This window comes from Nylanderia fulva, unplaced genomic scaffold, assembly GCF_048542155.1.
Source record: "Nylanderia fulva isolate GAGA-0341 unplaced genomic scaffold, ASM4854215v1 Scaffold1, whole genome shotgun sequence".
NCBI classification, from domain to species: Eukaryota; Metazoa; Arthropoda; class Insecta; order Hymenoptera; family Formicidae; genus Nylanderia; species Nylanderia fulva.
The window spans coordinates 7,191,639-7,205,042 of record NW_028189192.1 but is presented as its reverse complement, the minus strand read 5'-3'; the positions used below and the strand labels follow the sequence as shown (position 1 = coordinate 7,205,042).

General features: G+C 32.8%; 1 protein-coding gene across 6 annotated transcripts in view; it reads right to left on the bottom strand.

The window, feature by feature from the left end:
* The window catches only part of Fas3 (fasciclin 3), a 287,025-nt gene that overhangs the window by 14,426 nt on the left and 259,195 nt on the right, over positions 1-13,404 (bottom strand). For 3 of the 6 annotated variants that reach the window (XM_029303082.2, XM_029303084.2, XM_029303085.2), the window contains exons 2-8: positions 10,304-10,624; positions 9,344-9,478; positions 8,781-8,969; positions 8,271-8,455; positions 5,734-5,875; positions 4,679-4,729; positions 3,422-3,535 (exon numbers count right to left, since the gene is read on the bottom strand). In XM_029303082.2, coding sequence (XP_029158915.1) covers positions 3,422-3,535; positions 4,679-4,729; positions 5,734-5,875; positions 8,271-8,455; positions 8,781-8,969; positions 9,344-9,478; positions 10,304-10,624 — 1,137 coding nt within the window. The remainder of the gene's footprint in view (positions 1-3,421; positions 3,536-4,678; positions 4,730-5,733; positions 5,876-8,270; positions 8,456-8,780; positions 8,970-9,343; positions 9,479-10,303; positions 10,625-13,404) is intronic. The other 3 variants (XM_029303083.2, XM_029303087.2, XM_085480922.1) reach the window with 2 other exon arrangements.

Sequence of the window (13,404 nt, the reverse complement as noted above, 5' to 3'; positions counted from 1 at the left end):
TCAGAAAGCACGCGAAGCTATAATTATTGATATCGATTGGATCACCGATCGTTTCTGCTCAGGATAATTTCACCACACTTGCCTTTTTGCCGATTGCTTATCATCGTTGCTTGTTGCGAGAAAGAAAAGAAAAGAAACGTTATGCCCCTGTCCATTCTTATTAGAGATTTACAGTGTGTTTGCATGATTCGATTTTTAAATCGATACCTGTGTGAAAATCATGAGTCTATATTTACAGGCGTTATCATTTTTATCAGATTTCGCAGCGCTATTATCTGCAAACATGATGTTATAGCGCGATAATCGATATTAATACGTATTGATTAATTATTCACCTTCGTGATATAGCACGACTTTTTTTGCATTACAAGTGAAGAACGATTTTACGCCGATTCGATATTGTAAGCGACATGCTAATGAAATCACGTAGTGTAAATGTAAATGGAGAATCGTACAAGATGATTGCGAGCACGTAGCAATATAAATATGCTTAAATTATCGTTGGTCAGCTACGGAGCAGCAGGTATTATTGACATGCAATAAAGTTCGATGACATAATTATAGAAAATTACACAATCATTGATGTCGACATCGATGACAACAAAATTTCAACATCGTATAAAAATTAAAATGCGATTTAATCGCAATTGTAAAAATACGTACTTTTCTGCACACAATTGAATTTCGTCCGAAACAAAATTACGGAAATTATTCTTCCCAATTTGAACAAACGAGCATACATTTCGATTAATCCTATCCTTTGTGCTTATGACATTTTTATTCATATGTATTATACGCGACAACGAAATAATTATCGAAAATTCATGAAGATATATAAAAAAAAATGGTAATTTTTCTTATTCTTCGAGGTTTATGAAAGTATTGAAATATATATTTCTATAAATAAATTACGCGGAGGTCTAAATCATTGGGAAATCAATTTTTTCGCCTAGGCGTTAATTGCTCGGAACAGTGTTGGCCGTAAAAGTTTTACTGCTAAACTCTGCGGTCTTTGCGGTTTTCATTGGAATCCTGGATACTATGTATGAGTTCATATAATAACTATTACTTCACGCGTAAAAATAGTAAATTAGGCCGCGCATGAGAGAAAGAGAGAAATCAATCACGAAAATATGATACAAAATTGAAAAATTCACGTTAAAGAAATTGTTTAAAGAGCGTCAAAAGAACTCTCAAACCATTCTCTACTGGAAGATGTTTTTCACACATGCTCCATCAAAACTATTTTTTGGCTTATTTCCTGACGGTATCGTATTTATCACATACGTCTTCCTAAGTCTCCTCTCTTTAAATATAGATGGTTCGCGTTAAAAATCGCTGTAAAACAATGCCGCGGAGAAGAAACGGGCAAAAATCGTGCGCGTTTTAAGCGTCGAACTTGGCCAACGAAAGCGAGAACGCGGTAGAAGCGTAATCGATTAAGCGGGGAATGTTTATCGGCGATATAAAACGCAAGCCATAAATCGATAAAGCGATTACGTATCGACACATGCCAAATAAAAATGATGGCGCGGCGTAAAAATTCGAGAATATGTCGAGGGTCTGCAAGACGAGAGCGTGGGGAACGAGAGCGCAAAGTGTATTAAATTTGAAGGGGAGAGTCTCTACTTCTCTCGAACGAGTAGACGGCTCGTGATCGTTGATAAGCCGGCGTTGAAGATGATATGGCGCGCGAGCGAGAGAGAGGGTGTATATGTTGTCTGCTTGATAAAAATGATTCTGCTTGAGAAAAAAAGGTGGTGACGAGCGGACGGGTCGATGATGAACGAGAGAACGAGCATTATTTCAGAGAAAAAAAGGGGATGAAGGGATGAAGAGAGAGGGGGTATTTCGTCCTGCCTGAGGTAACTTACCCCTGGACAGTGTCATGCCTAGAGTACGGAATCGCAAGGTAATCGTTGACGTATCTCCGTATTCTTTACTTGGCCCGACTTGCATGCTGTCCTATATCAGTGTAGCGGCACAACACATAAGATATTTGCATATACGTTCAGATAAAAGGTACATTTATTTATATACATACACATATACATGTATATATATATATGTGTATATATATATGTACTTATATATAATACTTATATATATATATATATATATAAACGGTAACAGCGCATTACAGTTTCTTTGGAGCGCACTAATTAAACCCAGTATATATACGTATATATACGCTTCTACTGCACGCGCGATGCTATGCTACCGCTGTGATAATTACCTCGATTTAAGCTAATCGTATATATTGCAGACACTGCTCCACGCGATTGTAACGCATAACGTTCACGAAAACAATGGTAATAAACTATGTAGTAATAAATAACGGCAACAGCGACAACAACAATCACAACAAGAAAGGTGATAAGTGATATACATAAACACTGTTTCATCGCACTCCGAGTTTTATATCGTCGATGAGCGTTTATCGTTTTATCCGTTTCTGATATTTTCCTCGAATAGACGTTGAAATCTTTCTCTCCGTCATTTATACGTAAAGCTTCAGAAATACATTTTCTCCATGCATTACGTACGTTCGCGTACGATAGATTGTCTCTCTTTTATCGAAATCGTCACATCTGTCAAACGAACAACATGCGCGCGCGATCAATTTTATTTAAATAATTAGATCGAGACTAGAAATTAACAATAAATTGCAGATATTGGATATATAAATAGAAACGACAAATTTTTATAATTTTTCGACTTATTTATAACAAAATCTGTAATTTGCTACATTCAATTATGCTATTCAATTATGCTATTCAATTATGCTATTCAATTATGCTATTTAATTATTTAAATATTTAATGTGACACAAGAAATCTTTTCAATTTTATTTTAGATATTTATATACTAATGGATTTTTAAAAAATTTTTAATTGGCAGTCACAAATGAAAAATGAGAAATGTAAAAAGAAGAATTAGATTAAGAATATAAAAATAAAATATATAAATCTTTTACTATTAATTTGAAGTAAGGAATATTTAAAAATTGTATCGTTTAAAAATGTATATATCTTTTTCTTTCAGCTTATCATCCGTGTATTACAAACTGATTTCTCGTGAAAATCATAAGTAGGAAAAAGTTCGTTTTAATTTCCTACTCTGCCATAGTACTCGCTCATCTCTTCTGTATAATTGATTATATCCCGATAACTGTTTAATGGGATTTGTGTCTATTCCAAGAAGTATATCATCCTACGCAAGCAACGTATTTTACTCAAGTTTCACAGTATTTTCGGTTACAGTATTTGCGTTTCCGACCGTTCTCGCGAAACGAAATCATTAGGAGGAACGAAAGAAAAATAGGGAAATTGACATAAATATATAAGACGTGGCATATATAATCTAAAGAGAAAGGATTCTTTTATCAAATATATATATATATTTTTTCAAATTGACTCACCTGCAAAGCACCAGCGACCAGTCGCGCGTGCAAAGATTACGAGGAAAATAATGAGTACGAGCACCAGAACGCCCACGACAATACCAATGATAGATCCAGCATCCAAATCAACACCTGCAAATCGGGTGAAAAAAATCTCTCTTTATTGTAGTTCTCTTTGTAGCGTAGTTTTAATATTTATATCAATATCTTGGATTGAAATAATTAGCAATCATTTTCTAGTGTAGGAATAAAAAAAAAAAAAGAATGTTACACACAAGAAAAAATATTCAAGACTGAAGTGATTTAGAGCCGATTTTTCAATAGTAGTTTAAACTTTGCACAAAATATGTGTGCATAGTTCAAACTTCGATCTAAATTCAAACTATTATTGAAAAACCAGTCCTCCTTAAAGTATTATGTAATATAATTTAAAACACTAGAAATTATAAATAAATTATTAAGCATATGTTTATTTGAGCTATTAAACAGAAAATATTTTTCTACAAAATACACACACACACTCTAATTTCTTTTAATTTTCTGTTCTCAAAATATTTGAATATATATTACTTCCAAGATATTGATATGAATGTATGAAACCTACTAAATATATTACAAAATGTGCACAAATATTTATTGAATATTAAATAAATAATTGCATCATTATACAGGATATGTTGACAACTTTAATTTTTATTTACTAATAATAATTTATAATATTTATAATTTCGAAAGTTAATAAATTTTGAATGTTTTATAAAAATTATTTTGCGAATTATATATATATATAAACTTTCAAAAATGAACCGAGATAAAAGCACATTTTTTAAATAAACTCTTTTACCGAACACAATTTTCCAAAAATACATATTGAAAATGAAAAATTTGTAAAAATGTCGAACATTTTCTCAATATTCTCGTTGCAAATTATTGAGAGCATCCTGTATAAAAGTGCATTGATAAAAATAACAATTAAGTATAGTGCAACACTACATATACGCATATTTAATTACGCAGCATTTCGTGCGATTTTCGACGAAATCTAGATTGTTTATAAGCAATTGTGTTCCGTCGAAATTGGTAAATTACTCGTCGTTCGATCAACGTCAACGTGTTCTCTCGTGATCGACGTATATTACGCTCTTAACCAAATAACGGTTATTAATTTCTCGGCATGATCATCCCCCTGGAGTTTAAATCAAATCTGCCGCGCACGGAACGCCGCGTTTGCTACACAAACTACTTACGTATAATAATATGAAAAAATAACATTACCTAGTGCGTACATGTGTTCGGAGAGCTTACCATAGAAGTGACCGAACGCTCCTGCGTGAGCATGCGGTGAAGGATCGATATTGTTAGGCATACAAGAACATGGATGAAACGTATTTTCTAAAACGCGCGTGTGTGATCGGTGGCGATCATCTCTGACGATTACGACGATCGATATAGTCGCGATTTTACGTGCGAGATCGCGGTGGCATGATTACGATCGTGATAATGGTGAACCAGCCAAGTGTGAACGTCGGTTGATTCAAGCAATCAAAGGAAAAAAGTGTGTGTGAACAAAGCGTGTGGAGCTATATTGATTGCTCGCGTGTTGCTTATCGTTTGTTTGCTACCATATATAAAAAGTAAAAAGGAACTTGCGAATATAATAATTCAATTGAGTAAGAGTTATATGTACACGTATTTATATATATATATATATATACACACGAAACGCGTCTCTCATAATTTTGTAAAATTTGTTTGTTTCGCAATGACATTGCGCATTAAAACATTTTTAAATGAATTATGCCTTTTAAAAGTTTTTCAAACGTAGAACTTTTAAAAGACATAATTCATTAAAAATGTTTTTAAACAGACGTTGTTGTAAATAATTTAATTAATAATTTTACTGTTATTATTTCGAAAATTATTGAAACAAGAGAGATAGTAATATTTCCATTAAATTTTTTATAGAAAGAATTATTTTCACGTTCATAAAAGTAATTAAATCGGAGACACCCCTAATGGTATATTTAAACATAAAAAATATTATCTAACTTTTCCATATGCGCTTAAATCATTTTAATAACTTAAGACGATTTATATTTTGTTCACATATAGAGAGTTTATATATAAATTATGAGGAGAATTAAAAAATGATCCTTTAATTATTATATTTATATTGTATTAGAGACGCCACACACATTTTTGTACGTTATCATTTATCGTGTGATATTCAGGGTGCTCTAATATATTTTAATATGTACAAGAGTGCACGGTGTGTAACGTCTTCAATAGAGAAAATAACTTGCGTAAATCGGATTTATGGAATAACTCACCCGCTGGTTCCGAAGATGTCGACAAAACGATATTATATTCGTACGATCCCTGGTTGTTGGTCGCCAGTAACCTGTACTCCTTCTCCGTGTCGGATTTTTGAACGCTGTCGATCGTCAGAATTACGCTCCATGCTCCTTTACCCTATAAATGTTGCCTCGTGTTACGATCGTGGTACATCAATCCGTTCAGCTCTCCGTCAAGCTCTTAATTTCCTCCGCTGTATCGTTCATTAATTAAACCCTTTAATTAAGCTCTCTTTAAAATGTCGACGGGGCGCGCACACGAAAGTCTATTAATAAATTATTCGTAGAAGCTTTTGCTATTAATCTGCGAGTTTTCGCGCACTCTTTGTAATCTTTGTATATCAAAGGGGCAAAATTGATAATTAAAGCGCTAGCTACGAAAGCACGAAAAAATCACATTTCTATTTTTTATATCTGTTATATATAATTTTCACATAAAATGTATTTATTTTTACGTATACATCTTAAACTTTACGTTTCAATTTTCTTTTCAATTAAATTGATTAAATTTTTTAATCAACCATCCTTCAATCTTAATTCAATTATATTTTCTAGGAAAATAACACAGACACATTTAAAAAATTTTTCTCGGTTTATACAATATTAACATTTTGTTGCTTTCGTACATCCCTATGCACTTCTCTAATCGAAGAAAAATCCATTCGACAATTCTCGATGTCGAGCCTTGTTCTCGGGCGCTGTTATAGGGAAGAAAGCGGTATGCTGAGCCTTTTTCGCGAGCTTTCGCCTTTCTTTCGACCGAGGCTCGCCGTAATTGCGTTCTCGGAGTGGAAGCTGATTCGTATTCGTCGGTCGGCTTGGCGTTCACCGATCTACTGCAAGTTGTGACTTGTGAGAGAGCCACCAGCCTATTTGGAAGCCATTCATATACGAGCCGGGGCCGAATAGCGGCGGTAACGCCGGCTTTTATTGGTTCTGGCACACGCTGGCGTTGTTCCAGAGTGTTATGCTCGCGCGAGCGTGCTGTTCGCTCTGAAAGTTTGCGCCCGAATTCGTGAGTTCCGACGAAATCATCGGACGCCATTGAGAGTTCTCTCTCTAGCTCTCTAAATCGAAGAATGGCCCGCATCATTGAATGTACTCGACCGGTTTGCTGCGCGCGTGCCGCTCGATTAACGCTTCGAACCTCCTTCGTCTTCAAATCGTGAACTTGCCCAGAAGTCGTGATTTCGCTCAGAAGTTTACTAACTTTGCGATCTTTTGCTACGACGAACAGCTGGCGCACGATGACGAGAAAATTTCGAATTTTAAATAAATATTAGACTCGAAGAAACATATAAGAGAAGGAAAGAGAAAGAAAGTAGAGACATATTTTACCATTTGCTTTCTATCTTTAAATTTTAGAAATTTCGTCCATTAAGGAACGAAGAAGAAATTTTAAATTTGACATATCTCGCAAATATCCAGGTTTCGCGAAGCTCTTTAGACTTTACTCTAGATTTTCTCTTAAACCGATTTAATAAATCGGATTCAAAAAGTGTGATAAGAAAAGTAGGATTCAGGCACATTCGGGGAAACGAATGTTCGCCACTGTTCGCCGCTCCGAACTAATTAAAAAGTGCAAGTTGCAAGATCGGCAAATCCATTTAAGCCTTAATTACGGGACGAACAAACCGCTTCTTGTGCTAACGAAACAATAGATGGGGAACAAACGCCTCTGCCGCTCGAGGCCGATCGCGCGGTTCCGATCGATTCCGCGCTGTGTCTGAATTCAATGGAATTTCATTACGGCGTTGTACTCCGCGCGCGCTGTCACACAGGTGCATGGAGAATGCATCCCGGGCGAACGGTAAATCGAGGCCCGAGTCGCGGCGCACTATTGAATTTCTGTTTCATTTGCATCCACCAATCCGGCCTCGCACTCTCTCTTCTTTCAACTCCAATTATTTCTTGGCCAGTGCGCTTCTTTCCTCTACATTTTATCTGTCATCGAAATTCCCCTCGAGCTTAAACAAACCGCCGATATGCTTTCTACGACTATGGTATTTCATCCAATCGTTAAATGCATTATTTGCAACGCGCTAATCCGACGATCGTTTTAAAGAGAGTGGTGCTCGCTAAAAACGGACTTTTTTGACAGTTGTAAGGATTTTTTAAAAGAAAATTAATTATTTAAAAAATATCGTTTTTGACGTAATAAATTCAGCTTTCGACTTGCTACGAGAAACCACGATAAGACGACAAAACTTTCTTTAATTATCGTTAAATGCACCATTTGCTACGCGCTAATCCGACGATCGTTTTAAAGAGAGTGGTGGTCGCTAAAAACGGACTTGCTTTTTTGACAGTTGTAAAAAATTTTTAAAAGAAAATTAATTATTTAAAAAATATCGTTTTTGACGTAATAAATTCAACTTTCAACTTGCTACGAGAAACCACGATAAGACGACAAAATGTTTCTTTAATTAAAATTTATCGATTTGAATCTTAAATAAAGATGTTTAATAATTAAAGAAAAAAAAGAGAATAAATTTTTGAAAAAAAAAACTTACCAAGTCGACGGCAGTTGAAGTCTCCAATCGATTGCTCTCGTCAGGACGACCTTCATTGATCTTCTCTTGGTTCACTTGCCATGTGAATCCCGGTCTAGGATTCGCATAAATGGTAATATTGATAATTCCCTGTCTGCCAATTACGTATCCGAATCGTTCGAACGTTGCATGTGGCTGAGGTGGATCTATGTAGAAAGAAATAATGCAATTCTTTTTAAATTTATTTATATGTGAAAATTACAACAAAAAATAATATCTCAGAAAATGTCCATTAAAATTCTTTAATTTAAAAACTGATTTGTCATTTTGTATTCTATTATTATATGAATATAGAAAGATTTTAGCTATTAAAAATTGACATGGTAGAAGATTCTAAATTTTAAAACAGAATAAGATGCAACGTAGAAGAGACACAACTACAAGGAAAATAAAATTTAAATTAAAAAAAAATTATAGAACTTATATTAATAAAAAAGAGAGAAAATGTTTTATATTATAAAATTAACTTACAGTATATTTCGAGTTGCATAGTAGTTTCCTTCGGTCTATCAAGAGCTATGTGACTGGCCACGCATCGTAACGTTTTGCCATTGTCAGTCCAATCCAAACTGCGCGTAGCATTTTGCATGGCCAAAGAGTTATCGTCTAAATTTGTGTCGTAGATGACGGTTCTATCATCGTTGCCGATCGGCTCATCGTCTAAATATTAAGAACAAGAACAATTTCATTTTTCTGTCACATTTATTAATACACACATTTATAAATTTTTGTTTTATTTCTTTATAATTTCTTTATTAATAAACATGTATTGGTTAATTCAAAAACACGCAAACAGGATCTTTGAAATTTTACAATTTACTTGTTTTATAATATTTGTTTATATTTTTAATTAAATTTTCTATTTGTTTTAATCTTGAAATCAAATTATTATAATTGATCTTTTGTATTATCCCAATTAAGGTTTTCTTTAGTAATTTCTTTATTTTAGTTCTTGTGAATTTTTGTTGAAGTCTACATGTGTGAAGTCCGGTAAAAAAATGATCTTTCTTCTGGAAATATTGAATAATACTAACCGAGGAACAACGAGATATTTGCCGCTGGTCGTCCAGACGGTGCACTGCAACTAATTTCCAATTTTTCGCCTTTTCTGTAGATAGTTCTGCCAATAGATCCAGCATTCGTGCGAAGATCCGGGTTATTGGGTGGTCCTGAAAAATAAAAATAAAAATTTCTTTGGATCGCTTTATTGTACATATCAAAAAAATCGAGATATAACACATTGATGTGTTTTTCTATTTTATATCTTATTATATATTTTTTAAATTCTGTCTGGCGATTCTCAAATATCTACGTTCTTACTTATTATATATATTATTATTTTATCATCCGAATCGCGATAAACTTGAATTTAATCTTTTTCTATGTTTCTTCGTTAAAAATGCAAAAAAAAAACAATTTCTCTCAAGATATTCATGAATTTCGCAATTTATCTTTAGGTATCGAGTTTATCTTAAATAGAGTAATTTCGCTCCGGGCACCTATTTCAGTCTCCGTAACCAATTTTCTTAAGGAAGATTAATTACTTTTCGAATACAGCTATAGCGACTGGAAAACAAGCTAGTTAGTTTTTTCACTTCTTGTTCCAATTGATGTTTTTCTCTCTTTTTACTATAAATCTTTTATAAAAGTATTCTGATTTTATTACTTTGCGCTATGTGATAATATTCCCATTATATTTACTTTTAAGTACCGTAATACTGAATTTAGAAAAAAAGCAATTATATATATATATATATATATATATATATATATATTATATAATAAATTAACATAAACGCATTTTCAAAATTAGAATCGCTATAGAATTCCAAGAAAGTTTTTTTTTAATTATATGTTTTAGAGCAGAAAAGACTATGAAAAGATGAAAGATACGTATAAGTATTTCTGTAAACTTGTAGGTCTTTTACAATAAATTTTTGCAGTCTCTACGTCTCTGGAATCTCATAGAATTAAAACAGGAGGCAACGACTTACTCGCAACGATGATTTTCAGAGACGCGGTTGCTTCTTGTCGGGCATTGATAGTCGTCAGGGAGCATTTGAAGATGCCGTCGTGTACTTCCTTCACTCTAGCGATACGGACACCGCACTGGCCAGTCTTGACACCTTCGCCGAAATACTCGATGCCGTCTTCTGACGGTTCTTCGTTCAGCACTATGCTACCCTCGCCAGGTATTTCCACACGGCAAACACGAATCGGTTGTGGGGCTCTGCATAGAATCTGCAAACTCTCACCAACCCGGACAGCTGTTTCCCTTTTCGGCTCGATGTCTATCATCGGATTCGGTCTTGACGCTGAAAGTAGATTAAACAGTTTCGAGTTTGACAATGACGTTAATTTTACGATCCTATCGATCAGCGAAGTTACGTTATATAAATATTGAAAATTTCGGCGTGGAATATTAGAATTCTGACTTAAAATAAAAATGTATATAGGAAAATTAATTAAGGGAGAATTTGCTTTCTATACTTCAAATTATACATTGAAATATAAATGTGTTACAGAAAATACAAAAAATGTGTTACAGAAAATTATCTTACGAGATGCTTTACAAATATTTTATAAGACGTTTATATAACTTTTCTTTGCATAGCGTCTTAAAGTAAGACATTTAAAAATTGCAGTTATCAATTTCCTTTCTACAGTAAATACATGAACAGAAATTTCTTATCGAACATCGAGTATTAGATATTAAAAACTCTATAAACATAAATATATTTTATTTTTATTACTTTAGAAGTTTTGATATTAGCTTTTTAATCAGAAAAAAAAACAAATAATTAGATTTGACATTCATGTTCGATATAATTATATATGCAGCACGTACACATTTCTGCATTTAAAGTCCATAATATACCAAAATATATATTTAATTATATTTATATAGTTTGGTGCGTAAAAGTGCAATGATCGTAATTACGCTTTTTCGAAATAATAAAAAGAAAAAGAGGAAAGAAAAGAAATATTAGCAGTAGGTTTTAAAGAATACGCATTCGCACCGCGTCTGATAAAAAATCGAGAGGGCGATTCGCATGGGCGAAGATGCCGCGTCTACGAAGATTTATGAGACAAAAAGGAAAGTTGATTAAATCCCCACCTGCACTGCTTCTATCTCGCCCTCGTGTATCTTTCTTATACCAACGCGTTCTGCATTAAAAAGAAAGGTAGCTGACTTTTTCGTTCCCCTATCCGCTCTTTCGTCACTATAAACCCATCCGACATGCTGGTACATTTAATCCTTATGTTGCGAGCCATAGCTTTACGTTTTTCGTTAATTGATCTATTATGAAACGAAATCAAGAAGGGTGTTCAATTTTTATCCAAGTAAATGTTTTCAATTAAATGTTTAAAATTATACTTTTGCGTGAAAGTCAATAAGTTAATATACAAAGAATGCAAAAGTGAACATAATAATTCAATAATAATAAATGTAAAAAAACTATCCTCTCTAAAAGACATATCATTTAAAAATTTTCATAGTTTCGGTATAGTATCGAGGGTTTTACAAATATAAAACGAAAGATTAAAATAATGAAAAATCATGATATAACCATTGTTACTTAATAATTAATGTATACTCGCATTTTAGAAAAACTTGGGCTGTCGGAAAAATATATTTGATTTCAAGTATTATTAGAGAAATAATTAACATTCGTGAAAAAATCGAAAATCGATCGGATGTTAATTGCTTCTTTAATAATACTTGAAATCAAATATATTTTTCCGATAGCCTAAGTTTTCCTAAAATGCGAGTAATACATTAATTATTAAGTAACAATGGTTATTCATGACTTTTCATTATTTTAATCTTTCGTTTTGACGATTCTACATGTATTATATATTGTATTATACTACAAAATTGTATATAATACAACAATCCCCCCGAGGGTACACCTTGACGTGGTGGGAGGGCCTAGTACCTGGATGGTTAATCCTTTAAGATTATTTATTCTAAAGGTTTATCCTGAATGGGAAGCCAAGTACCCAAAACGGATCGGTTTTCGCGTTGTCATCGCGTTTTCGCGTAAGTCCGAGTTCTCGATTTCGTTAAAAGTATCACTTATGCAAGTGCGGGAGTGTCGTTAAAAGTGTCGTGCGTGTTGATCAACGGATTTTGACAACCTGAGAGGAGGAGGTCTCGAGGAGGCATGGAACACTGACGGAGAAACCTCAAGGTGAACATCATTATTCGTTCATTGATTATTATAAATGGCATACATACATGGCACTCACATATATACTCATTAATTCGGTTCATTTATTTGAATGATTCAAAAGAGATGAGATTCAATGAGAAAAATTTTGATGTTAATCTTATAAAAGTGTTTCTATTTTATATTTCAAGATTATATAAAATTATAATAATATAGTAGTAATTTCTTTAAATATTAATTACTTTCGGCATTATTATAATTTGAATTTTATATTTATATGTTACAGAGATAACGTAAGTTCGATTTCAATAACTCTTCTGTTGTGCATCAGTGATGGTGAGTGATAAATTTTTATTTAATTTTAGAGTAACGGATTTGTAGAAATTCTAGGTAGGAAATTAGATATAGATAGTATAATTGTAGGTCCGATGCCTCAAAATGGATGAGTTAAAATAGATTAGGTTTTAAATAACTTTTAATAAGATCTTTCGATATGGATTACATCTGCAAAAATAAATTATAAAGTAAATTATGAAGTATAAATTAAAAAATATGAAAAAGCATTTTTCAAATTATAGATTTTATCTAATTTATTGAATAAAGGACGTTAATTTTTTTTTAAATTATGTATGGTTAACTTCATCTTACAATCGTGCGCTGATCCTAATCTTTTATAGCTCATCCGTCTATATTGTAGAACTTTGTAGTTAAACTTCGCTTCAACTGAAGTCAAGTGATCAATTACTTAAGGAATGATAGATTATATAAATGATTTTTAATTAATTTTAAAAAATATTTAAAAATATAAAAATTAATATAGAACTTACTTTTTAATTATTTTAGTTAATTTCGTCATGAATCTATAAAAATTTCAATCAATAAAATTTGATTAAAAACTTGATCTTTTTAAAAATAAAGTA